This window comes from Ranitomeya variabilis, chromosome 6, assembly GCF_051348905.1.
Source record: "Ranitomeya variabilis isolate aRanVar5 chromosome 6, aRanVar5.hap1, whole genome shotgun sequence".
NCBI classification, from domain to species: Eukaryota; Metazoa; Chordata; class Amphibia; order Anura; family Dendrobatidae; genus Ranitomeya; species Ranitomeya variabilis.
The window spans coordinates 48,233,741-48,261,500 of NC_135237.1; the positions used below are offsets into that span (position 1 = coordinate 48,233,741).

Genomic DNA, 27,760 nt, shown 5'->3' on the forward strand with positions numbered 1-27,760 from the left:
CTTCTTTAATGGCTCTGACTTTAGTTCTGGTTGATGTTCAGGAAGCCTACGGAAGGAAAATTCTCAGGATACAGGGACTGGCACCGCCATCATTCCAATAATCAGAGCAGAACTATTGGTCTTATGTGACTGGTGCTGAATAAACACGGACATCTGTCATTACTCAGCTGATAGGAAAGGAGTGAAGAGGCTTTATATACAACCCTTAAAAATATGGGACGTTACTTAAGCTTTGACCTCCTGCACATGAAAAGTGGAGCAATTGCCCATAGCAATCAGTCAGACTCCATGATTATTTTCTGCACTGCAACAGAAAACCTGGTGATTGTTATTGGTGACTTTTTTGCTTATAGCCTTTTCCTGCAATGCTACTGATCACTTTGTAGGTACCCAACCTAGTGCCAGGTACAGTATCTGAAGCTGCCCCCGTTTTCTGCCAGGACCTGCCTGCACGATTGGTTTATTTTACATGGTAACTATGTCATCGGCTTTGTAAGACCCGGAATTTACAGATATTGTTAGTCTCTGGTTTCTTCAGTATTCGAATGAATTCCGCCAAGTCAATTATATTTAATAGGGTCGTTGCTAAATGGGGTCGACCGAGCCATATCCATGAGAAAACTCAACAAAAATACTAAAGCATTAGGATATTAAAAAATATATATATACGGTATGTATTTTTAGTTCCTTTTTTTTTGGATGACCTCTTACAATAAGTCTGTATGTTAGGACATTAAAATCTAAAAGAATATTGTTTAAATGGTCTAATATCCACCAATAAGACTCGTAAAAAAAACAATTAGGCTTAAAGGGGTTGTCTGGAAAATTAATATTGCTGACATATCCTTAGGATAGGTAATTGATAGATCGGAGGAAGTCAGACACTCGCCGCCCCCCATCTGTCAGTGATGGAAAGATGAACTTCATAAAATTGTTGTAAAATTATAAATTGTGGAACTTTGCACTACTTTTCCCCTTATTGTTTACTGCCATCAGAAAGGATAGATCTGCCTTTAAGGAGTTTTCCAGACTCGGAAGGAAAGTGTGTAGTGCTCCCCTTCGTGTGGCCAGTCATGTGACTACTTGCGGACTAGATTCTCCTCCAATAGACCAATGAGAAGAAAGGGAGAATCTAATTGGCAGGTGACAATAGATATGCAAAACCGAAAACATGTGGTTGCCCACCAGTACGAAGAATACAGGGAAATTGTGTCAGTCTGCACAAACACTGACGCGATTCGGCAGTTACACAAGTGACTTCAGTTTTCTTCTTGGACTGGAAACCCCTTTTAAAGGGAATTGGCACCAGGTTTTTTTTCCATGTAATCAGAGTAGGGGGCTTTGTGTAACTTACTAGGTTGTTCGCTGTTGGTTTTATAAACTCCCAGTTTTATTAGCAAGAGATTATCACTAGAGGACTATTATCCCTCCTGCCATGGAGTCCTCCCTATTCATGAGTTCTGTATAACTCCACCCCCACCACTAATTGGCTGGTCTGTGTGTGTAGGCAGAGAGCTGCCAATCAGTGTTGTAGGCGGAGTTATACAGACCTCAGCATTCAGAGAACTACTAGATCTGCAGCAGAGAAAACAGGGATTTTATCAAAACCGCAGCAAGCAGCCCAATAAGTGACACATCGCTGGAATCAAGGTCTCCAACTCTGTGTGTGTGTGTGTGTATATATATATATATATATATTACACACACTTTTTTTTCTTTTTTTAAAAAATTTGGCCTAAAATGTTGCAGGCAGTGAAATATAAAGGCATCATGCTCTGTATTATATTTTTCCTATAGACTTGAACTATGTCAGAAAATTAAAAAGCGCTTGAAATTTGTGGCGTTTTCTACAAGAATGCTGGAGTGTGTGAAGGAGGTGGTACGGATCAGACGGCCATCACTTGTGCCAGAGCTGCTGGTTTTGTATTCCGCTCCATGCACTGAATGTATCTGCCCTCATGTGTCCCGCTCTCCATTTACCCCCTCTGTGTCCAAAACCTGTGCAAACAATAAAAGATGACACTTTTTGTGTTTTGTTTTTTTTTTTTTTTTCTGGTCATTCCTCCTGTGATAAGACGAGTGATGTTCTTAAATAAATGCTGCCTCGGATTACATAGGAGAATGGTTTATTATAAAAGACTGTACATAAACTTTTAAACAGGTTATATACAAATGAAGAAAGAAGAAAAATCCAATTTTGAAAATAAAGGAACAATTACTTGATAAGAGGTCGTATAGAACAAGAGCGTTAGAATGATACAAACAAGATTTCACAGCAAAGCTCTGCATTAAATACAAAACAACCCCCTCGAAATATCACTAAACCTAAACGTACGGGTTACTTTATAGAAAAAGAGCACGAAGGATTCAGGAGAACCTCCCCGAAGCGGCCCAGTGTCCGCGATCACACTGAAAGACTCCGTGTGCAAGTGGTTACTGCGCTTATGTGGAGATTTTGCATGTGGCCATATTACAAAATTTGGGATTTATTAAAATTTTTCATAGCAGAACTGTGTACAAAAACTCTAATGGTTTGTTTTTAGTTGCCTCTTTATATAAAAAAAAACACAAACTTGCCAATCATAAAATATTCACTAATGGCTTTTTCTTTAAGACCGTGACTGCAAAATCCATTTTACAGTGTGAGAACCTTATTTCAGCTTCTCAAACCCCTTCATAGACCAGTTTTGGAGTTGGGCTTTAAATTCGGAAAAATTCTGTGTTCCCCGATACTATGACTGGCAATATTGTCCTAACAGAGGCGGGTAGCCGCAGGTAAGGCTATGTTCACATTACATCTGAGGCCTCAGTTTGGTATATGCTGAAGATGAGCTACCTTACTATGTGATAACTGGAAACCTTAGATGCAATACAGTGGCATCCATCATCCAAACAGGCAATAAACATACATATTTTTTTTTTTTAATGGATACTAGAGTTAAGCAAAAAGACTAGCATGACCATGGTCCAGTGGCCACACCGATACTCCGCGTCCACCAGGACAGCACTCTGAAAACCTCTTCCTACTTGTCAGTATCCCTGCTGATTTGTAGGCCCAGTGTGATATCATATGTGCGACACGCTGGGCCTGATGATCAAATGGGATGATGGCAGGTAAGAAAGTTCACAGGGCTCTGATACAGTAGATTCGGGCTGTGACCCCCTCAGGACAGCGCTCTGAAAACCTTTCCTACTTGTCAGTATCCCTGCTGATTTGTAGGCCCAGTGTGATATCATATGTGCGACACGCTGGGCCTGATGATCAAATGGGATGATGGCAGGTAAGAAAGTTCACAGGGCTCTGATACAGTAGATTCGGGCTGTGACCCCCTCAGGACAGCGCTCTGAAAACCTTTCCTACTTGTCAGTATCCCTGCTGATTTGTAGGCCCAGTGTGATATCATATGTGCAACACGCTGGGCCTGATGATCAAATGGGATGATGGCAGGTAAGAAAGTTCACAGGGCTCTGATACAGTAGATACGGGCTGTGACCTCAGGACAGCGCTCTGAAAACCTCTTCCTACTTGTCGGTATCCGTGCTGATTTGTAGGCCCAGCGTGATATCATATGTGCAACACGCTGGGCCGGATGATCAAATGGGATGATGGCAGATAAGAGAAAGTTCACAGGGCTCTGATCCAGCAGATACGGGCTACAGATGTGACTGCTGAACCTGTGACTCTTTATTGGATACCAGTGTATGACATACCATAGTCTACCACAGTATTCCATACAGTGGTATAATACCCTGTAGCAATTACACTCTTGGCCTCTGTCAAGCTAATAAAATATGAACATGTTTCATGTGCGAGTCAAGAGATTTTCCCAGCATCCATTATAAGAAAATACACAGGTAGATTATCACTTGAGGACTAGTAACCATGTGGTCAGGTAGTCTTCCCTTTTTATGAGCTCTGTATAACCCCCAGCCTCATCATAAATTTGCATTTTTCTGCCTATGCACAGCGCACAAGAATTTTCCAATCAGTGGTTTGGGAGGATTAGAAAATTGGTAGATCTGCGAACGTTTTGGCATTTGCCTGTTGAATAATACCCTTCCAGTGCAGCATCAGCCCACCTTTTAAAATCAATTTACATAAATCGTATTGGAAAAGTTTTAAAGAGTAACCATCTGTTTAATTTTTACTTCACAAATCAATAGTCCACATTAAAATAAGAAGCTTTGTGATAGACATTATCAGAGAAATCTTGCACCTCCTGGTCTGATCTTTCTCAATAAAAGAGTATTGTTTCTCCTTCCGGAGATTGACATGCTAAGCATGCCGAGATGAGGAAACTTAAAGCTTTCAGTCTCCTCACCTCGGCATGCTTAGCATGTCAATCTCCGCAAGGAGAAACGATACTTCTTGGATATCGGTCGGACGCCTCTCACACAGCCAAACCAGATCTCCACTTTGCACTGATGAGGGGCAGTACCCCGAAACACAGTGTCTGCAAATTGAGATTCTGGTTTGGCTATTATCCCAAGTCACGTGACAAGGCTCGTTAAAGGGTCGACTGACTTGTAGGATTGCTACCTTCCAATAGGTGGCACTAGAGTTCTAGTCCTCTTCCTCTCCGATGAGACAATTTGCATAATCAAGAAGAGTAAAAATTTATTTCAGTGAAGACAGGATTTCTTATTACCAAGATGGCAGTTGGTGCTTTTAAAATTCTATGGAGAGGAATGAGACGCTAGACTTTTCGGAAACTTTGCCATAGAACTTTATAAGCACCAACTGTCGTCTCAGTAATGGGAGTACCTGCATTCACTGAAAACCAGATTTTGTGTGTGAATTGAGAATGAATGATCAGTCCAGGAGAAGGGAGCAGAGGTCTCAAGATTAATTACAAAAGTATTTTTTCCATGTGGACTATATCGAGTAATGAAATTATAAAAAAAAAAAAAAAAAAAACACGGTTACTTGTTAAAATGATGAGGTTAAAAAAAAAAAAATGAAATGGAAAATTGGCAGTTTTGTTAAACATTATTCCAAAAATGTACAATATCACTTCCCATATGCAGAGGCATTAAATACTTCCAGGGTATAGCAACAACAGGGTAGTGGGAACTACATTTACAGTGTAACACTTGGGTGCAGCGCAGCTCCCCTTCCATACTATTGAGAGGGTAAAGATGGGGGTTATGGATCCCAACCAGGTTTACAATGTGTAAAGGGCGCTAATCTAAAAAATACACACAGTTCCCACCTCGCGTTTGTCAACCATATGCTCCACCAACCTTTGGCACTCTGCCGCCTGTTGTGTAATTCCACCTCGGAGCGTTACTATCTACAGCTCCGGTCATTACAGGCCAATGTTCTCAGGAGAGGAAGTGGTGCAGGCCTTGCAAAAAAAAAAAAAAAATTACCTAACATTCTGCCGAAGAGATGCTCCTGCAAAAGGAACTGGTTAACCCTTAGGATTCAGTACAAATTTTTGTTTCATTTTTTGCCCCTACTGATCTGAAGCTCCAGGGCTGATGGCTTAAAAGTCCTTTGATCGCATCCAAATCCCCCAAAATACGAGGATTATTTCACAATACAAAAAGCTAAAACAGATTTCTTTGCTTTCTGCCTTTAAATAGGTGTGTCAGCAAAAAATGACTGTTCAAACCAAGCACAGGCACTCCTTCCCGCCTACTTGTTTTTCATTTGTCTGCGTCTTCCTGTAGAATCAATCAAGGAAGAGGCAATAGATGCAAAAAGAAATTAGGTTAGGGAAGGTGCGCTGATCTGTTTGTTCAAACCAAGCACAGGCATTTGGAGTGATCAGTCATTTTGTGCTGATAAGACTTTTTATAGTACAGGGCTGATGGAGCATATCGCAAACTAACCAGCTATGGCAAGTTGGTTAATTTCCAGCTATAACAAAAGCAGACAGACTCTTTAAAAAAAGGAGATAGAGAACCCAGTTAAAGTGAACCCTTCATCAGGATTGTGCTCAGTAAACTACAGACCATGTCAGGTCAGCGCCGTTATACTGATTAAAAATGATGCCTGGGTTGAAGAAATCCATCTTGTGGTCGTTTAACCCCTTTATGACCTCTGACATAGGTCGCTTCCCAGTTTGCTGTGGGCTACAGCGCAGAACCCACAACTTGTCCAGCACATGTCAGCTGACATGTGCCCCTAACAGCCGCGGATGGAATCACGATCCACCCGCGGCTGTTAACATGGTAAATGTGGTTGTCATTGCCAGATAGTTATTAGCACTGCATTATGGACAGCACTCATAGAAGATGAGCATTTTAAGCTAAACATAGCTGGGCTGATCGCAGATTCTAGTTTCTCATGGACACTATAAACAATACTAAGAAAAATAAAAAAATAAAAAAATCTAAAATGTTTAAATCACCCCCTTTTTGACCCATTCAAAGTAAAACAATTAAAAAAAAACACCCTATGTATAAAAATAAATAATCCAATCGGTAAACCGCGTAACGAGAAAAAAAAATAAATTAATCAAAATGCCAGAATTACATGGTTGGTTTTTTTTTTTTGGTTGCCGCAACACTGCATTAAAATGCAATAACGGGAGATCAAAACATTTTATCCACACCAAAATGGTGTAAATAAAACCGTCAGAACGACACGCAAAAAATAAGCCCTCACCCAGCCCCAGGTCACGAAAAATAGAGACACTGCGTGTCTTGGGAAAATGGCACAAACTTAAATTTAAAAAAAGAACCTACACATGTTTGGCATCTACGAACTCGTAATGACCTGGAGAATCATAATGGCAGGTCAGTTTTAGCATTTAGTGAATATGGTTTAAAAAAAAAAAAAACTACGTCTTTGGAAAGACTGGGAGCAAAAAAGGAAAACTCAAAAACTGAAAAACCCAAGGTGGTAAAAGGATTAAGCTTTGTAGTTTTGAGTTAATGAGATCCTCATGCTTCGGGGTGAGGCATTTCGGCGCTCTGGCCTCAGTTGCGAGTTTGAGCCGAACCTCTGGCATGAGAGCAGCGACGGAGGACCATCTCCTCTGCTGCCAGCATCGGAGGGTTTCTCCATCTCCTCTGCTGCCAGCATCAAGGGGTTTCTCCATCTCCTCTGCTGCCAGCATCGGTGGGTTTCTCCATCTCCTCTGCTGTCAGCATCGGAGGGTTTCTCCATCTCCTCTGCTGCCAGCATCGGTGGGTTTCTCCATCTCCTCTGCTGTCAGCATCGGTGGGTTTCTCCATCTCCTCTGCTGTCAGCATCGGTGGGTTTCTCCATCTCCTCTGCTGTCAGCATCGGAGGGTTTCTCCATCTCCTCTGCTGTCAGCATCGGTGGGTTTCTCCATCTCCTCTGCTGTCAGCATCGGTGGGTTTCTCCATCTCCTCTGCTGTCAGCATCGGTGGGTTTCTCCATCTCCTCTGCTGTCAGCATCGGTGGGTTTCTCCTCCTCTGCTGCCAGCATCGGTGGGAATAGCACCGGACTCAGGTGATATTCTACAGTGTGATGTTTCACACGCACCCATAGACTTCTATGGGTGCATACAATCCGCAGATTTTTTATTTCCTATGCGATTGGAACGAGAGGAAAAAAAAAAAAGCCACTGAAAACAGAAGCATAGGATTAAATTGGTAGAAATGCAATCCGATTTAATCGCAAGTGGGAGCGATCCCTCACAGCGCCAACCTGACAATGCTTGTAGTTTACTTAGCAAAATCCTGATGGCAGGTTCTCTTTCATAGCTTTGCTTAGATTGGATAGTTCAGTTTCTTTTCTTTTCACTGGAATGGATCCCTGAATAGAAGCTGATCAGTCTATCAATCTAGCAGGAAGTGTTCGACTTCCCTGCAGTGCCACCACAGGACAAATGAAGTATTACCCGTTTCCCAGTAAAATCAATGCGCCGTCTGGAGGACTGGGCCTTTAGGTGCATCGTATAGAGATTCTGGGTAGTAAATGTTACTACAAGCACTAGAGGGTTTTTTTTTTACATCTGTCTCCACAACACATTTGGTGTCTCAATCTTTTCCTTTGCAATGACTATACTTGTTACCTGGCAAAATAACGGGATTATAGGCCCCCGATTAGTTACGTTGGCACATTACCAGCCGGCGCCATATATTCCATACAAGAAACTACCATATACTTTACTATCCCAGCCTGATGGCTTCTCTTCTGCAAGTCCTTCACAGTAGCACAACCGTCAGTAACAGGATATCCCTCGCTCTTCTTCCCCTTCAATCACAAGTTACAAGGCGTGGACCCCCCATGTCTGTGCACGGAGCGAGAGGAATTTCAGGTTATGCCAGCGGAATGAGATCAGAGGCCATTATTGTATAAGTAATAGGATTTCAGAGACATGGGATCCTTCCTACTTATCTCATGCAAAACTGAATCACGGAGAAAAAAAATAAATTATATATATATTTTTTTTTTTTTCTAAAATGCACATTCATTATGTACATTTTATAATATCCTGTAATCTCAATCATGCCGCGCATTTACAATGCACCCACGGGAAAATTACAGGAATGGAATTTCCACCCGATCTCTGGTTTTAACCCTACCAGGTAAGGATAAGTCCACACCTGCAAGTGCGTGACAACAATACATATTCCCAATTAACTATGTCACATGAAATCAGCACCACCCAACAGACCCCCAATTCACTATGGGGTCCGTCTGACTGGGTAGTGGGGGGAAAGAATGGAGCAGAATGTTTCTATCTTGACTGGCAATTTTGGCAGAACGTGCAACGGAGGCGCCACTGCAGATCGGAACGCGGCCTAAATGTGCCCGTAAGAAGAAAAAAGAGTTAACGTCTGTAAAATCAATAACATTGCAGAGTAAAAAATAAAAAAAAATATTTAAAAAAACTGTACGATTACACCATGGCAGGCCTGGATCATTGGGCCACACGTTGTGCCAGGAACCAAGTGGTTTTCTATGCACGCATATGGGCCGTGCCGCCCAGTCACCACAGCAGTTAATCCAAAGTACAAAACGAGCTCATATCAAAAAAAGGTCCAAAACGCTTACACGTATGATCAAAGTAACATCCAATCGTGTTTAAGACATGCAGTGATGGCAGCGGCGTCGCTGAGCTGTATACATACAGTTTATTAAAGACAGAATAAAAACAAATATTTCCAAATATTTAAAAAAAAATAATAATAATCATAAATCCAGAATATCCTCTTCGTGTGATACATTCCAGAGGATTTGTGCCTTTAGGTAACACTTATCGTCCATGATGTGGCTCCGGAATATGGAAAATGTGCAAGCGGCAAACGCCCGCATGTGTTAAAAAAGGCGTCGGCGGGGCTCTGTGTTGAAGAATGATGGCAGATTGGAAATGACCGGCGCAGAGTAAAAGCGGTACAAATTACAAAATACAGATTACAACCAGTATCATTACACAGACAATTGTTTTTTCTTTAACGGGTTTGTACTTAGAAGAATAATTTTGGAAGCATTGCGGATTTTAAAAAAAATATTTCAACACAATTTTTTTTTTTCTTTAGGCATGCTTTAAAAACTAAATTTTTCAATATTAAGAATGAGCGGTTATCTAGAAGGCAGTACAACCAGCAGTAGCATCGACATCGGAGTCCAGATGTTAAATGGTAACCTAACGTAGTGTTAGTTTTCATGCTGCGTGGAAAACGTATGTTAAAAGAGAGAAGCGCGCGTTCGTGGCACAAGATGAGGATTTATCAATGGTTATTATTACACTATTCCCTACTTCCCAATGAAGAACTGATCTGGAAAAACATAAAAATAAAAACAAATAACCGTGATGCCAGGTCAGTTAGGTCCATCAACCAATTGGTCTTGAGAAATTTGGGTCGTTATTTGCCTAGAGCACAGATGCATGAGAGCGAAACCCTTCTGATGCAAGAGCAGATCTCTGGCACTAAATGGGTTAAATAATTAAAAGAAAAAAAAACACCAGAGTTTCAGAAATATGATGACTTTGTTTTTAAACTTTGCTTTAAAATCAGATTAGACTTGTTGGTACTGAATTTTAAAAAGAAAAATATATAAAAAAAAAAGAAAACATGTAAATCATTAATCCGCATAGTGCATGATTGTTTCGACGTAATTTCCAGGGAAGAGGCCTGTGACTCCGTTGGAGACCCCTTCATACCAGCCGTCGTCATTCTTCTTGATGACGTAAATTATTGATCCCTCCATAAAAGACAGCTCGTCTTCTTTGTCCTTCGAGTAGTCATAAATGGCAACGACTAGAAAAAAAAAACAAAAAAAAAAACAGCAGAATGGTGAGGAAACAATGGGGGAAAAGAGACGCAACAATATGAGAATGCAGCCAAATCCCTGTACTGTAACAAGGAGGGCACCAGCATTACATTTTGGTTGGCAGGCTTCACTGATTAATATTCAAAGGTTAATGATGTAAATATAAAGCTGGACCCCACTCAGTCAGCCGCTGATCGCGTGCCAACGATGGTGGAGGGATCCTCGGTTAGCCACCAATCGCGTGTCAATGATAGTGAATGACCATCGGTCGGCCGCCGATCACATGTCAATGATAGCCCCTTGGTCGGCCACCGATCACATGCCAATAATGGTGAGGGTGCCTTGGTTGTCCGTCATTATGTGCCAACAATGGTGAGACACAAACTGTCAGCCACCAATCACATGCCAACGATTACGAGGGACCCTCGGTCAGCCTCCAATCACATGCCAACGATTACGAGGGACCCTCGGTCAGCCTCCAATCACATGCCAACGATTACGAGGGACCCTCGGTCAGCCTCCAATCACATGCCAACGATTGCGAGGGACCCTCAGTCAGCCTCCAATCACATGCCAATGATTGCGAGGGACCCTCAGTCAGCCTCCAATCACATGCCAACGATGGAGCGGGGGACTCTTGGTCGTGCAAATGAACTTTAAGCCATTTATCAACCCATGTAGGAGAATTAAAAAGAGGTTGTCTTCTACTGAACAGCCCTTTACTAATCAATTCAGAACTCCAATAGAAACAATGGATTCTCCCCCTCCCCAAACCAGTGCCTTTTCCTGCGATGTCGGTGCCACTATTCCTAGAGGGTGAAGTGTTATTGTTGTTTGGCACTTAACCCTCTGATTGTTGTCACGTCAACCCCTGGGAATAGCGGTGCCAAGATAGCACCACTGTGGGACTGGAGTATCACTTGTTTTTATTTTAATTGATGTCATGAATTAATTAAGCAGGAAAGGTCCAGTAGAGGACGACCCTCTAACACCTGACCGCAAACATCAGGAGGAAACAAGGGCAACGATGGATTTTACCCAGTCTGGCAGCAACTTTTCCCCAGTTCTCTGCAACTTGCCCGATTCATTCATTCATTTAAATGGTTGCAAGTAATGATAAGCGAGCATGCTCGGGTGCTAATCGAGTGTCTTCGGCGTGTTCGAATAATATGCTCGAGTCCCCGCGGCTGCATGTTTCTCTCGGCTGTTCGACAGCCGCAACACATGCAGGGATTTAACAATCTACCGCGGCAGTACCACAAACAAATGTGAAAGATCAGTCTATAGCACCTCGAACAACAAAAACCACCACCTTTAGAACAGAAAGACGATGCGCCATCATAACTCCACAGCACCTGACTGGAGACACATGGTGTCTAACTAATGGACCCCTAAACTCCTTCCTGATCACTCACAATCTAACACCAAACACTTGAAAATATGTTTTGAAAAACAGCCACCGGACCACTCACCTTTCTCAAGATACGTCTTGGGAGCCCATATTGGATCTCCGTCTGCATATGGGTCATTGTATTGGACCACAGCGGCTTCTTCTTCCTCATAGTCTACAGGGGGCGGTGGCGGGGGAGGAGGAGAGTCATCGAACATTGGAATCTCGTCCGGCGGGGGCGGAGGTGGAGGTGTAGGACTGTCGGCAACTTGAGAAGAAATTAGGGCAACATTATAAAAGTTTCAAGCGTTTGCCAACAAACTAAAGTTTAACCCTTTTAATAGTTTTTTATTAAAAAAAAAAAAAAAATGAAAAAATATTTGCCATCTGGGATGTGAAAGAATTAAACCCCATGTATTACAGTATAGAGGCGAGCATGCGTTAGAGAGATCATGCATCAGCCGCAGCTAAGAAGCGTCTCCCGATCCCTACGTAGACATTCATACAGTTCCTCCATGGAGATGTTCTGAGTGGGGCACAGGTTGGTGCCAGACCCTGTCCGGGAAGGGATAATCTAGCCAGAAGAGACCCTATATAGCAACATGCCCGATACTCCCCCCCCACAACATCTGATGTGTATGGGGTGTTCTAGCATTTCCCCCTCCCCCCCCAACAGATGGTTGCCGATCTTGCCAAAATCTGTAGGCTTGGCTACCATTAATCAAATGTCTATGGCCAGGTTAGGACAAGTACCATCAAAGGTCTAAGCATCTAATCTCACACTCACCAACCTCGTATGCGGCCGTCACAAAAATTAATAACTTTAGACATCATAAATGACATAACAGGAAAAATGCAACCCACAAGACGTGATCGCACACTCACACCAAGTACGAGGACACGGTTACCGGATCAGTTTAGTGGTGGAATTGTGGATGGCATTTATTGGAAATCAGGTTTCACTTTTTATGGCGTCAGACTAAAGTGAGCGGTTCTGTGTCTAAACTCCGAGTGAAGCAGCGTCCCCTTCCTCCCTCAGAGCAGGAAATCTCAGCATGGCCGTCACTGACCGCCAATCTCCTGACTACTTATGTAGGACATGGGGTCCCCGTTTTAGAAATTTGAAAAAGGGGTCACTTCTAGCTGAAGTATAGTCTGAATTGAGGGGAAAGGACCTTCTCATTTTCTATCAAAAGGGTATTTCCTTGATGTGCTTGAATCTTGTAATATCGCATAATGTCTTGATCAAAGGGTGTCTCAGCACAAAAGGACTGTTCAAACCAAGCACAGGAGCTCAGTGGCATCACCACTTCCCACCAGTGCACCCTTCCCATCTACTTATTTTCCAGTCATTTTGTGCTGACAGACGCCCTTAAAAACACTTAAATGCTTCTGTCAGGCTGTTGTAAGGGTGGTGATGGGATGCCCCTTACTCAGTCAGGCTGCGTTCAGAACCGAGCGCTGCTTCCAAGGCACCCAAAAAGGAATGGCGCGGACAAAGCTCCTGCGCTAGCGCCATCACTACGCCGTACTATTAAGTAAACTGCATGGTTCCCATGATGTCATACTATGTCATGGGGTAGACATCCATCTAAATTTACATTCATTTAAAACAAAACAAAAAAATCTATAATCTTAAAAAAAAAAAAAAAAAGCTCGTTAATGTGAATTTGTAGTCAAAATGTAAAGCTGGCCATGAATTAGCAAATCAGAAATTCGTGTGAAGTTGGCTGACAAAGGAAAATTGATGTCTCTAAATAAATGGATTTCAAGTGACAATTAGTGCAGCCACCATACTAATATGAATGGGAATTAATAGGGTTGTCTCGTAAAAATAAGTTATTACGTACCACAGGTGAAGTGATGACTTACTGATCAGTGGGGGTCCCAGAATGGGAATTTTTTATCCCCACTACAAATTGATGCAGGAGGTTCAGGCACCCATTCATTCTCTATGGGGCTGCCGGAAAAATAAAAGTGCAGAGCTCGGCAGCACTATGACATGAATGGAGCAGCGGTAGAGCAAGTGCACTGTCACTCCATTGTTTTGATTGGTCCTGTTGATCAGTAAGTTATCACTAGTGATGAGTGAGCATGCTCAGGTGCTAACCGAGTGTCTCCGGCATGCTCAAAAAAAAAATGTTCGAGTCCCCGCAGCTGTTCAACAGCCACAACACATGCTGGAATTGCAGAACAAACAGCCAATCCCTGCATGTGTTGTGGCCGTCAAACAGCCGCGAGACATGGAGTCACGGGGACTCGGACATAGTATCCGAGCACACCGAAGACACTCGGTTAGCACCCAAGCATGCTCAGATAACGCCTTATCCCAGCACGTTCGCTCATCACTAGTTATCACCTGAGGATTAGTGATAAAGGGATAATCTGGTGAAAACAAGTTAAAAGCAAGCTGTCCGTAGGATCAACCCTCCTAAGAAGTCTATATGAGCATGCAGGTCATAGGAAGCTGAATAATATGATATCTCCATATCTGCTATTCGATGTCTTATCCCAGACAAATTAAGTTTCTTAATATGTAAATGAGCTCTTAAGATCTATGGGCCGGACATAGTTCTCTTTCAGAAAGGGAGGAGTTACCAGTGTGAGACATGTAATGACTGATAGTCTGCTCTCCTAATCTACATGTCTCACTGGTAACAGCGCGTTTTCATTTATTATATGTTCTGTAGGCAGATTCTCAGGGAGATCTATGTCCGGCCCATAGATCTTAACAGCTCATTTACATGTTAAGAAAAATGTGGATTTCTCTGGAATAAGACCCTAGATCACAGACATCAAGGTATCATTTTATTCATCTTTCCATGACCTGCGTGATCATATAGACGGCTCAGGAGGGTTGATCCTACTGACAGATTCCCTTTAAAGGGTGACAACCAATACGGTTGCACTTCCTGTTATTTTTGGCCACTAACAAGAATGTCAACATCTCAGAATGCTAAGCAATGCTAATCACTAATCTTTGGTGGCTTGTTTAGCATTTGATTTACGGCCAATTTTACATTTTGGAATGTAAACTCACTTTAAGATGGCTTAATAGAGCCAAGTACCATGCAGATTTACGGCCTTTGTGTGAAAGAAGCACCTAGTAGACCACCAAAACGGCAGACACTACCGGCAGCCAAGTGTGTAGCCATGCAGAGAGTGAGGCTTGGTGCTCCTTAGCAGCGCGTGGAAGGACTTACTGTTTTCTTGCACCCTGGCCACGAAGCCTGTGAGAGGTATCTGTGGAGTCAATTGAGGCATTGGGGGAGGGGGAGAAGCGATAGAAACTGGAAGCAGCGACATCACAGTGGAGACGAAAAAGAAAGAAAAACAAGTAAGGAAAGAAAAAAAGACAAACAAGCGGCAGTCAGTAACAAGGACCAAAAGCAGCAACATATCTACAAATTACAGAAAGGGGAGAAAAAAATAAATAAAACGAAAAACACTGGTGCGAATTGCAAAAAAAAAAAAAAAAGAAGTGCTGGTTTACGTGTCATTGGTGAAAATTAGGACAAAGTGAATTAGGGAGACATTTGCAATAAAAACTGAAGTAATATAAATTTGTGGTCAACACAAAATAGCTTCCAAAAAAATGGCTTTTATGCAATATAAATAAAATATTTATATATATATTTTTTTTTACAAGTCGACTTCAGTCTTTATTGGAAGAATAACATTACAAATAATTAAAAAAAAAAAAAAAAAAAAAAAAAGGTGGTACGCTTCCATTACTGGGAGCAATTTCCCAAATTAGGTCCTGTGAAATAGTGCAGTGCCCTCTTATGACCAGTAGAGGTCGCCATTGTACACAATGAGGAGCAGGACCTTGTTCTGCGCGGTCGCACAGTAATGGAAGCTCCACGAATATTAGCAGCAGGCGAATAAATTAAACAGGTGAAATACATTTTTTTTTTCCCTTGTTATGCAATTGCAAACAAACCGTCCAGAAAGAATTTAATTCACAGACCTGGTCATGAGATTCAGTACTAAGGTCCTTTAAATACATTTTTGTTCTCTTCTTTACAGATCAGCAGCTTAATTATATTTCTGACCAATCAGAAAGCCCCACAATATATGCTGGGAAGGGAAAACTGGCAATATGTTTGTTTATTTACTGCATTGTCTGTTAGGTCTGACAGCGCTGTTCTTTCCATCCGAGCCACAGATGTCTCAATGGTATTGTCAGACCCCATTGTAAGTCTATAGGGTCCAAGGAAGATGGAAAACATGATGCAGATTGGAGCAGGGCTTTATTGGGTTATGTTATATTAAGGGGGCATCATCCTAGCCATGTTAAACTCCCACTGCCATGTTCGCAGGGGTTTGGTATGGAGATTTAAAGGGGGGTTGTCCAAGATTTGGGTCATCAGTATCAGATTGGTGAAGGACCGATACGGCCCCCTAAAGAATCAGCCATTAATGTGTGGTGATAGTGAATGGCACTGTGCAGGTCGCACAAAGTAGTGGCCATTCTCAGGTACTGCAGCTCAGCTCCCATTGGCATCAATAGGAGGCGATCTGCAGTGCCTGAGAACGGCCACTACAGTGTGTACACAGAGCTCTGGTGTCCCAGGCTACATGGTTTCCTCCTGGACTTATGAGACCTGTAAGACAGACTGATGGAGTGACGGGCATCCGGCCTCACTGATCTGATATTGTTGAACTATTCTTAAGGAGCTGTTTACAGGATTAATCTTTAGGGGGCGCACTGCTCTTCTGTCTCCTAGTTGCCAAGGGCGGTGGGCTTCCGAAGATCCAGTTAAGACCAACGACATGGTCACGCAGCTTGTCCGACCATGCACGGTCCCAAGCTGCTAGCAGGGGCAGCTTTGGCTCTGCAGCATCGGAGGAGGCAGGGACACCATGCCTGGTTGGATCCAGTAGAAAGCACAGTGGTAACAACAACAACTCAGAGGTGGCCGGTAACCTAGGTCACGAGCGGTGCATTATAATGGTGAAGTAGCATGTGACTAAACCTGGCCATCAGAATTTGCAGAATTTTACAATTAGAGCAAGCGTAGGACCGGTCTTGGTCATATGACTTTGTATGGATAGACGTGCTGCTCAATTTGTAGGGAAAGCGGCACTAACGAGAGAAAGTGGCCGACCCTTTAAGGATATAAGGATATTGGTCAACAATATCCAACCCCAGGAGAACCCATTTAAACAGACTGTCCAAGATTTAAAAAAAATTGTCTTGAAGGGAATGAATATCACTTCCCACTCATCTAGTAAATTCCCCGCCACACTGTTTGTAGACTTTGTGTGCCGTGCACAACCGCTGCACTGAGGAGGACAGTCAACGGCTGCGGCGCACATGTCCCAGGCCGGTACATGTATGTGTCACTTAATCACAATCCCTGCTGGGAAGCTTTTTCCACCCACACACCCCCTTGTATATAATCCTAGACAACACCTTTAATTAAAAGGACGTAGCCCATAAATCCTAATAAAGGGCCTGCGGTGCTCAGAGCCCCATAAACCGGAGAAGTCATAGATAATATGCCCAGGAGGCCACATATTGTAATCCACAACTTCTCAGGTTTATAGGGCTCTGAGCACCGCTGTCCCTTTATTTAAGGCATTAATGGGGTCCCAGTCTTCAATGGAGAAGTGAAAACAGTTTGGGGGGTTAGCGCTAGGAAAGTGGTTCCTTCGGAGGATTAGCTAGAAACAGATGCCGCCGCCGCACACAGCACACACAAATGCCGACATACACTGCACACAGCGATATGACGAGAGGGGAACAGTCAATGGGTGGACTAAAGTCAATCAGCAACTCAAGAAGGTTATTGGTGAGGGTCAGCGAGCTCAGACGACCACCAATCCCCAAAAATAAAGTGGCCATGGTACGATTTCTGTGGACAGCTGTGTAGGAAAGGGCTGTCTAACCTACGAGGCTTTTTGGGGACTGACCAGAACCAGAGATGTAAGAAAATAAGAGTAGCCGATTACTCCGAGATGCCTCCACTTGTGACAATGTCTAGTTTTTGAGGATTGGATGTCATGCAAGCTCCTGGTCCTTCATCGATGACCTCTTCTGAGTTCTTACTAGAAGGGATGTAAGTTTAGAGGTTGAGAACCAGTCTTCTCCTTGGAGAAATATAAGGTATCGTAGCTCGGCTACATCTGATGAGCTGCAGTACTCGACAACCTACGAGCAGGAGTGGTGCCGTTACCACTTTACGTTCCAATGTCATTTCTAGTATTTCATATTTATGTAACAGGACTAGGCAAAAAGACCACCCAATAAATACTGGAGAATATTAGAACCAATAAATGAAAAAAATAAAAAAAGCACAGGCTTACTTGAGTTTTGGGAATACAGAGGCCCGCCATTGATATGAGGTTGCCCCGAGAATTGGGAGGTGACAGAGGGCGTCCGTCTGTATCCCCCAGAAGAAGCAGTAGACGTAGTAGAGTTGTGCCGAGAGATCTGCCTCGCCATTGAGCCAAACTGAGAGCCAGGAGCCGGGCCACCACCAACTGCAAAGAATGAGCCGAGAAGAACCCCAGAAAAGAGCTAAGTTATTATTATCCTCCATTAGACGGAGTAGAGAAAAAAACAAAAACGCAGAGCCTCATAACAGCAGCAGGAACATCTGCGGAGTCCGCTCGTACCGCGGCACTTGGTAGAGGAAGACACAGGTTTATGGCGGTTGTGCCCTGTATGATGCCATCTCCCCGACATCATGACATCCGCCGTCCTGTGCAGAAAGGCGCTCGCAGAGAACGTCTGAAGGGAGGTCACACCAACTTTGTAGCATGCACATGTATCACCACGTAAAGTTGGATTGGACTTTGCATCTGGGCGCCATGTTTTGAGGATGCTCGAGCATGCGATGGCAAGTGAACAATACACTGAGAGTGATCACCGAAGATGGAACCAGAGGCTGAATGCCCTAATAAGTACACAAAAAGCTGTATAAAAAAAAAAAACAAGAAAGGCATGGTGTCCCCCCGACTACAAGTTTAGGTGGCCATTTAACGGTTGAAGTTTGTATAGAAGTTCAGGTTCATCCTGCGTTACATTTGATCTCTAAAAACAAAAACAAAAAATAGAAAATCTAGGAGCACAGACTCTGGTTACCGCTCTTCAGTAATTATTCCCATTACAGAGCATTTTATATTGTCGCTAAATATACAAATGGATCACAGCATCTAATCCATCACCAATTAAGACATCTGGAATTAGCAGTTTTAGATTCATGCAGAATAAATTATTTCTTCGCCGAATGAATGAAAACCTCTTGAACACTTTCCTTCTTGCCAGGTTCAGATCGTGGTTATGGCACAGATTAACGCTACAAGATGAGAGCAGACACTCACTGGTGTCATGTTGGGTCAGACGCGCTGCTCTGCGGGAAGAATCGGGTGGGACTTCCTCCGAGATGTATTTGTACGTCCCGACACTAGTAATACTGCAAGTCATTACTTATTAACGATGCTCAACAGAAACGCTGACGGCAAGGAAAGTCCACAAGACGTTTTGCAAAGCCTCTAAAGTGAAATGTGACTGATGGAGAAGCTCGTAGGACGAGCTCGGGAGACGCTGAAGACACTGTGCCATAAACCTACACACATGGGTCCTACGTGGCATGCGTCACATTTATGGGGAGAAGTCTGGAGTCGCACTGATCGATGGCCGTGTACCATACAGGGGTGGTCTGGATTCTCCACATTGGAGGTGAGCGGTGCCGACGGCGTTACGACCTCACACACGGCATGTATTATCTTCTAACAGGACACGGGCACCGTACCCGACACCTGTGCACATTGACTGGTGCGCGGGGTCGTAACGTCATCAGCAACGCTAGGTTTTTAAGGTTAATGGTAGACATAAGTCCATCAAGTTCAACCTATAACCGGAGATGATGATTCAAAGGAAGGCAAAAACCCCAGGAGGCAGATGCCATTAACTTGCCACCCCCATGTATGCCAGACTAGTTCCCTGGATTAACGTCCTGTGGTTTACTTCCAGAGAGTGACAATCAGTCCTGCCCAAACAATGACCTCACTGGTGCACGGCACAGAAAAAGTTAACAGGATTTTTTCTTTTTTTTTTTTTAAAGTGACTGCGTACTTGTGACTCCTGACAGTGTGCGCGGTCAGGATTTTCCATTGCCGGTGGGGAGACTGGGCAGTCATGTGAGCACAAGTACGCGTTCTACATACTACAGATCACATTCCGACTAGACGTGTCCGGCCTTGCATAATTCACTTATGCACGTATGCAACAATGGAATATTTGCAGTCACATGCCCGCCAGCTCCCGACGCACGACGATCCTGACAGCGTGCATATTGTGCACTGTGAGGATTCACAAGTTTACAGTCACAGAACACCTGCAGACTTTAACTCAAAGCATGAACAAACCCTTTACCCTACCATTCCAATACTACTAGCAGAGATCTAGAAGACCCTGAGGAATTGAGCCACTAAATCATTAGAGATGTGCTGGCCGGGGAATGACTGAGTTTATTTCAATAGTTAAAGGGAACCTGTCAGCAGGATTGTGCACAGTAACCTACAGCGTCAGGTCGGCGCCGTTATACTGATTACAATGACACCTTGGTTGATGAAATCCGTCTTGTGGTTGTTTAATATTTATTTTCAGTTTTGAGTTAATGATATGCCCGTGCTCCGGCGATGAAAATAAAGATTAAACAACCACAAGACGGATTTCATCACCAGGTATCATTGTAAGCAGTATAATGGCGCCGACCTAACACTAACTTACTGTTCACAATCCTGCTGACAGGTTCCCCACCTTTCTAAATATACACCCACATCAGACTAGACAGAGAAGGGGGCTGGCTTAGCTACTGAGACGAGCAGACACATCACTGATGATAATGAGGGACCAGCTGATCAGAATTGTATGTGAACGGTGATGGATGACCGCTCATTTCAATATCTAAGCAGGGACCCTTATTTGAATTTGAAAAAAAATAACCCAAGGGGGCTGGCTGAGCTCACAGAATTATTATATTGCTATATACTTTGTAGATAAAAGGTTTTATGAGAAAAATGAAGCCGTGATTCTATAGAGGCATGCAATATAATGAGGCATCACCGAACGAGTCATCAGAATGACACCACAAGTAGGAGATGGCTATCACGCACATATGAAAACGTAGATGGTTTTGGTATTCAGGCCAAAAAATTAACTAATTCACTTCAGAGGCTTTTACATCAAATGACATTACATGGATTAGAGACATGATAAGTCGTGTGAGTCACCTATGGATCATTAACACCAGGAAATGAATCTACAATCATTGGTACACCTTGAAACCACCATGGATTAATGTAGAAAGGCACCCAGACTCCACGTTGTAGAGGTCTCACCTGGAGGAGGGGGTGGAGGTGGTGGTGGCGGTGGAGGAGGTGGTGGTGAAGGTGTGGGACCACCAGAGACACCTGGGGGAGTTTGGGTAGTGAAATAACGTGTATTGTCAGAACAGACAAGGTTGTAAAGCGAAGCTTTGTAGTCTCAACACATGATATGCAATAATCGGACACAGTGAATCTGAATACACAGCACTTAATGAAAAAGATGTCCTAACGCAGTGTGTAAGGTCAACAATACATTATAAAAGCTGAAGTAAGATTAGAGGAGGATGTGACTGATCACTACAGCTGTCTTATGGGATGAAACTTCCTGTGTTCTGTAACTCATTTGTGTCAGCTTTGCTGTGTAGACTGGGACAGAATGAGCAGTTAAAAGTCTACACTCCTCCAGATCTAGATCAGACAGGATAGTAAAGCTGGCCATACACATCCGATTTCCGTCAGCTGAATACTCTCAAGCATACACAAACTTTTGGCTCAGTCGAGCCTTGTATATATATATAAAAAAAAAAAAAAAAAACAACAACCAGGATTAGGCCAAGATTAATCCAATGTGTATGGCCAGCTTTGACTCTGTATACATCTACCTGTCACTGGCGAAGGGTGTGATCTCCATTCCCGGACACTTGAAGCACATGGCATTGGTCCATCAAGTCCTCTTATAAATGCCTAAAAATTGGAATGTGTACGACCAAAAACATCCATGTCTATGGAAAGTGAAGCTTTGGCTAAACCTCCCATAGTTCCTGGGAAGAACTAGTCCATAAGCCACTGGTGAACTTTCCCACCAGAGGAGCAGCTGACACCAAATCACAAACCTGGCGCCTCATTGATGGTGGAGGCTCAATCTATGGGAACACCAGGAACTGTGAAAATACACAAGTAGTTCCTGAAGCCCAGTCCTATGGTATGACAACAACCCAGAACAAGGGTCAGGGAAAACCACTCTACTGGCCAATGTAAAGTACAAGGAGAGAAGACTATGGCCTACACGGCATCTTTGGCCACAATACAGGTTATGCAGCCAGAGATTGGTCTAGGTCATGGCTACATCATAACATATTGCAGATAATGGGTGGTATTGCGCCCTGCAATGTACCGCGGCTGCAACAATCAATTTGCTTGATGCAAATCACAATGTCCCCTTGCACGAGGCTACGATGTAACAGCGGCACGGAGCACACGTCATAGCCAAAGTTGCCTTGTAGGCCCAGTCTTAGGTCATGGAAGCAACAGGTCTTACCACAAACTCTATACTGGTCATATCTCTACAAAAAAAAGAAAAAAGTCAACCTGAACACAGATGAAGTATCTACACATCTTTAGTGCAGAACCAAAATATTCTAAGGCGAGTTTGTGAGGCCAATCCATTTTTTCCCCTCCTATGTTCGGCTTGTGATTCATGGTTTAACCAAACGTTGCATCTAACAACATTTCTAAAGAAAATCTTTTTGGGGGCACTGCACGGAAGTTTTCCACCAAGTTGCTTCCCTTGACGCTGCCTTGTATTTGGCCCAGGATGAGCTCATAAGTGATCTCCACAACCCTCACGTACAGTGCTACATCCTTAGCCGTGTTACTTCTCTCTCGTAAGTCCATCATACAATGCCGGGTTTCTACCAACAATGGAAACCTCAAAATACAAAAAGTATCACAGAAGATTCCTAAATGTCGTGGTCGAGACCGCTTCACCCAAAAAGCCCCCTGCATCTGTCTGGCACGTATGTTCTTGTAGACCCTTAATCACTTGTTCCCAGGGCGAAAGTTTCTACAGATCTATGACCGACTAAGAATTTGTTCTGGAGCTGCTGATGTTGACGCCAAGATCCACGGTGTGGAGAGGACAATGTTCCCCGCACTAACGTAGGCAGTGTCTTCACTAGTGTCACAATTCTAACTTCCGAATACCGTACAGATGAAGCACAGCGATCACAATGGGGCCAAAAACCAGAACAAGGAGCCCTACCTTGCCCAACAGTCGGTGGTGAAGGTGTTGGCACAGCGATAGGAATGCCAATGCTGCTGCTGCCGCTATTTTCTCGACTTCCACTTCCTCCGCTGCTTCCACTGTCAATGACACAGCAAAATCAGATCTAGCGGTATTATTATTATTATTATTATTATATGTATATCTCAGCATTTACAGGTGTATGTAGAGAACAGTGTACTGGACCAGAGCAGGAATACTCCAGCATGACATGACCCTTCATACTAAATCTATATTATACACTATGAAACATGCCCCTATAATGTTGGAGAAAGGAGGCATTATACTCTTTATAAATAGATCCATGGATGCATTGTTAACTTTTATAGGCATATCCTTGGGAAGACCACCGTGGTGATGAAGCTCCTCAGACCAAAGCAAATTCTAAATCATGGCATCTTTTTCTCACAACTTTGTAACGCCGTCCCTCCATTATTCCTCATAGAAAGTTTATAATAAAAATCAACAACTTCGCACTACCACCCACTTTATCAATATTGTGTTTGGTTAAAGGGAATCTGTCATCAGTTTAGTCATATCAACTAAAACCATCTGTGCTGCAGTCTGTAAATGGTTATACAATGCTCTGACTCCCCAAAAACATTTTTTAAAGATCTCCTACGCTGTATGGTAATCCAGTCGGTCCGATCCAATGGGCCTGATTTTGGGCTTCTCCATCCCTCCCCCCGGCTGCCGCTTGTCGTCCTCTTTAATTGACACTGCCTGGCGAAATTTTGCGCCTGCGCACTATGCTTTGCACTAAAGCGGACAGAGACGAAAACATAAGTATGTAGGTCAAAGCATAGTGCGCATGGGCGAGCCGCGATTTATGTGCGCAGGCACAAGGTATCGCCCGGCAATGGGGATGACGAAGGAAAAGTCATCCACGTTAATTAAAGGAGGATGGCAAGAGGAAGCCGGGAGGAGGGATGGAGAAACTACGCCCATCAGACCACCCACCAGATTACCATACAGTGCGGGAGAACATAAAAAGGTTTTTGGGTGTACAGGACCCCGGTATGGATGATGAAGGCAGGACGGAGAAGAGATTCAAAATGCCCAAGATGCTCTGAAGAGGGTGCGGACCTTCTACACGATGTGGTCGTGTTCTCGCCTTCAGCCCTTTTGGGTGAAGGTGCTTAATTTGATTCAAGAGGTGATGGTGTAAATATTTTGTGTTAACCACCGACTTGCCTCTTGGGACGTATGGATGATATTGCTACGGATGAATGGGGGAGATTGGCCATTACCAGGCTGATGTACGCTGCCAGGAAACTTATTGCGGTGCACTGGTTGGACGAGAAACCCCCAGCTAAATGAGAATTTGGGAATAGAATAAGTTTTATTGCCCTTATGGAAAGAAACATATTAAGAGAGGTCAACATACACATTTTGAAAATGGGGTGGATGGTTGGATTATCCAGAGTGGCGTCTGTTGAGCTACTGCAGAATAGGTTGAGCGCTGCCTAATTGTTTCCGACGGAATTTATACACTTGTACAGTTGAGCAACTGTAAGGCTTTATGTAACTGTACCAAGCTGTGACCAACTAGGTTGATAAGGGATATTGGGCAAGGGTGTTGCTTAAAGAAAAAGTAAAATTGCAAAATTGCTCTGAACATTAGGCATCTGTTTGGAATTTGTACCAGACTGTTACAATTTTGATATATTCCTTAATAAAAAATACTTGAATAAAAAAAAAAAAAAGTTTTAGGGGGTTATATTAGGAGGGAGTCAGGGCGTTATATGCGTGTTTATAGGCACCAAATAATGTCATAGTTTTAGCTTATATGACAAAACTGGTGACAGGTTCACTTTAAGCAATTCAACAGCTGATAATGTATATATGTGGCGACCATACTATGTTATTTTTTTGCATCACTATTAATTCCAGAATCCTTCTTGTATATAACACACACCTCAATCACAACAAGAAGAAATCTGGAAAGTATTGTAATTTTTAAAAAATAAAGAAATAAAAAAGGAAAAACCTGAGTAACTTTTTATTTACAGAAGTTAGAAGGCGTCTTTAAGATAGACGCCATTGAGCACAAGTACCTGTGTGTTCTTGGTCTCTGGTTCAGTGATGCGGTCCTGCCTGGGCTGTGCTGACTTCCGAGCCTCGCCGGACTGGTCATATAATCATTAGGAACAGTAGGAGGCTTCACAGGTTCCAGGGTTTTATACGGAGTATTCCGCCTGTATAAAGAAATTAAAAAGATGGCTCCTTAATCCGGTCATTTCCAGCAATTGCAAAATATAGGACTGCAATGAGTACGGTATATAATAGAAGCCAACAGCTGAAGACCCAAAAGGTGCCAATAATAGAAGTTAGAGGAAAGTTCAACACAAATTCATGAAAAAGAGAAGCAAGTAGATCTTCAAAATATGAAGAACTGTTCAGTATATTTACAACTTTACTGTAAAATAGCAAGGCCTAATTCTCTAAAAAAATAATAATAATCAGTCAGCACATTTTTACAGACGTAGTATGAATGTATAATGTTTATCACAAAAATAAATTCTACCTTTTATGTAGTGATCTGATGTGACAGCCGTGAAGAATCTAGTGTAAAAATTATATGCAAATCAGGCGGCAAGTGCAATAGGGGGTGTGGCAGAAGCATAGCCCACATGTATTGACACGCCCCAGTGCACTTCCAGCCTGATTTGCATCAGGCTTTTACGCTAGAATTCTCATGACTGGTACAGCGGATCTGTACAGAAAAAGTATGGTTATTCTTGGGGAACACGCATCTTTACAGCTGTACCGTGACTTCCATATATAAAAACGTGCACAGATTCCTTTAATTTAAAAGGTATTCATTTTGAAGCAATTTAAGCTTGTACTGCTATTTGCATATGCATCAATCAGCTGACTGGTTCCCTTTAAAAGACATTAACTCAGCAAGTTTCATACATAGAAATCTCTGGGGAATATCCTCAGTCAAGGGATTTTCCAGGTTTAGGTTAAGAATGCTTAGGGCTTGTTCACACGTTTGGTTTTTTTTTTTACCCCAAAAATGCAACATTTCACAATACCAGCAAAGGGAATGAGACTTCTGAAATCTCCCGCACAAGCAACTTATTGTTTCCTTGCAGATTTAAAGCAGTTTCATCTCTGTAGCATCTTAATTCTTACAGCAAATGAATGGGGGAAAAAAACGCATCAAAAGCGGACGCATTATAAGCAGCGTTATTGTTACCAAGAGACATTTTTGGTGCAGAAAAAAAAAAAAAAAAGTCTGCCTCAAATACTTATTCAAGGTATCATGAAAAGCTGCTCACAGCTGAGGAAGGGGCAACACGGTGGCTCAGTGGTTAGCACAGCAGCCTTGCAGCGCTGGAGTCCTGGGTTCTAATCCCACCTTGGACAACATCTGCAAGGAGTTTGTATGTTCTCCCCGTGTTTGCGTGGGTTTCCTCCGGGTTTTCCGGTTTCCTCCCACATTCCAAAGACATACTGATAGGGAATTTAGATTGTGAGCCCCATCGGGGACAGCGATGGTAATGTCTGTAAGGCGCCGCGGAATATGTTAGCGCTATATAAAAAATAAAGATTATATGCTACGATTAGGTCCAGTCTAGGTCATCCTCTCCAAGCTAAACACATCAGCACAAACTTCTCTCTAGTCCTGATGGTTTGGTACAATGTATTCGTGTAGGGAAGCATTTTAGCCTCAACTCCTGACTCACCGGTTAATTTCTATGCTCAGAACAACTGTAATATCCCATCCGCTATGATCCAGATTGTCCAAGTTTTTAGACTAAGCATGTAAACAAAAACGAACAGCACGCAGAGATCTCGAAAATGCAGTAATAATCCGATGTATAAATAGGTGCAGAGCTTTAAATATAAGAATGAACATTCTTTTTGCGTAAGAATTGGAAACTTCTCTAGAAAGCACGGTTTGGTTTAGAAAATCAATTTCCAAATACCCTACTGGGGGAATCTTGAGTTAATAAGAGGAGAACTCCAATTACTGACCCTCATTTCTTAGCCAGGAGCGTCTACAAATAGTGTCGCTGGCTCTAGTGGACCCGATACGCCCAAGCATTAGGACAGGCAGCCAGATTAATTTCAGTCAGAAAAGTGTAATGCCTCGTTTCACCTGCGGAAGTGCTGCAGGATAATTGAACGCTTGCTTCTATGGTCCTCCACAGATTACGGTAGTTGATTATGTATTATTCAAACATTTTTAAAGGACACCTTTAACAAGTTTTTCTTTTATAGTCTTACCCCAAGGTTCCCCTGCCCTGCATCGGTGGACTGGGCGGCTTCTGTGTAGGAGGATTTGTCCTGTTCAATGTCCCGGTTCTCGCCGCCTGGTTACTTCCATGCTGGATAGGAAAAATGACAAATTTCAGAAACTCATACATAGCACATCGCTGGAATGGTTATCAACATAGATTATATTAGGCAGTCAGGGTTCCCAGACGTAGCTCAAGGGTCAAGTCGGCATGTAGCCTCTAATAATTTGGTATCCCATCATCATCCTTACACATTTGTAGAAGAAAATTTTTTTTTTTCCCACTTTGCCAACATAGCAAAATTTGAGAAATATTTCTGGCAATTTTCAAGAGATACTGTGACCTCCTTGTCTCGAGATCTAGAAAGTACGTCAACTTAAGGAACACCATTAGTTTTCCTTTGACATGACTATTGTGGAATCCCCGTTACGTAAAACTCCACATATATAGATTCATGGACACTTGTACAAGAGCAACAATGAATTTGGAAGACCATATGTCCTTAAAAAAAAAAACCTAAACACACAGAAATTAGTTCAACTTGTCTGGGAAGCCTTCCATAAAATGCAAGTG

At 42.9% G+C, this 27,760-nt stretch overlaps 1 protein-coding gene across 11 annotated transcripts in view; it reads right to left on the reverse strand.

Moving 5' to 3' along the window:
* Positions 1–9,042: 9,042 nt before the first annotated feature.
* The window catches only part of ABI1 (abl interactor 1), a 64,607-nt gene continuing 45,889 nt past the window's right edge, over positions 9,043–27,760 (reverse strand). For 2 of the 11 annotated variants that reach the window (XM_077268427.1, XM_077268428.1), the window contains 8 exons: positions 27,177–27,277; positions 24,995–25,135; positions 22,917–23,017; positions 20,948–21,019; positions 17,906–18,082; positions 14,797–14,883; positions 11,676–11,861; positions 9,043–10,190 (listed from right to left, as the gene is read on the reverse strand). In XM_077268427.1, coding sequence (XP_077124542.1) covers positions 10,015–10,190; positions 11,676–11,861; positions 14,797–14,883; positions 17,906–18,082; positions 20,948–21,019; positions 22,917–23,017; positions 24,995–25,135; positions 27,177–27,277 — 1,041 coding nt within the window. In that variant the 3' untranslated portion in view covers positions 9,043–10,014. The remainder of the gene's footprint in view (positions 10,191–11,675; positions 11,862–14,796; positions 14,884–17,905; positions 18,083–20,947; positions 21,020–22,916; positions 23,018–24,994; positions 25,136–27,176; positions 27,278–27,760) is intronic. The other 9 variants (XM_077268429.1, XM_077268430.1, XM_077268432.1 and 6 more) reach the window with 5 other exon arrangements.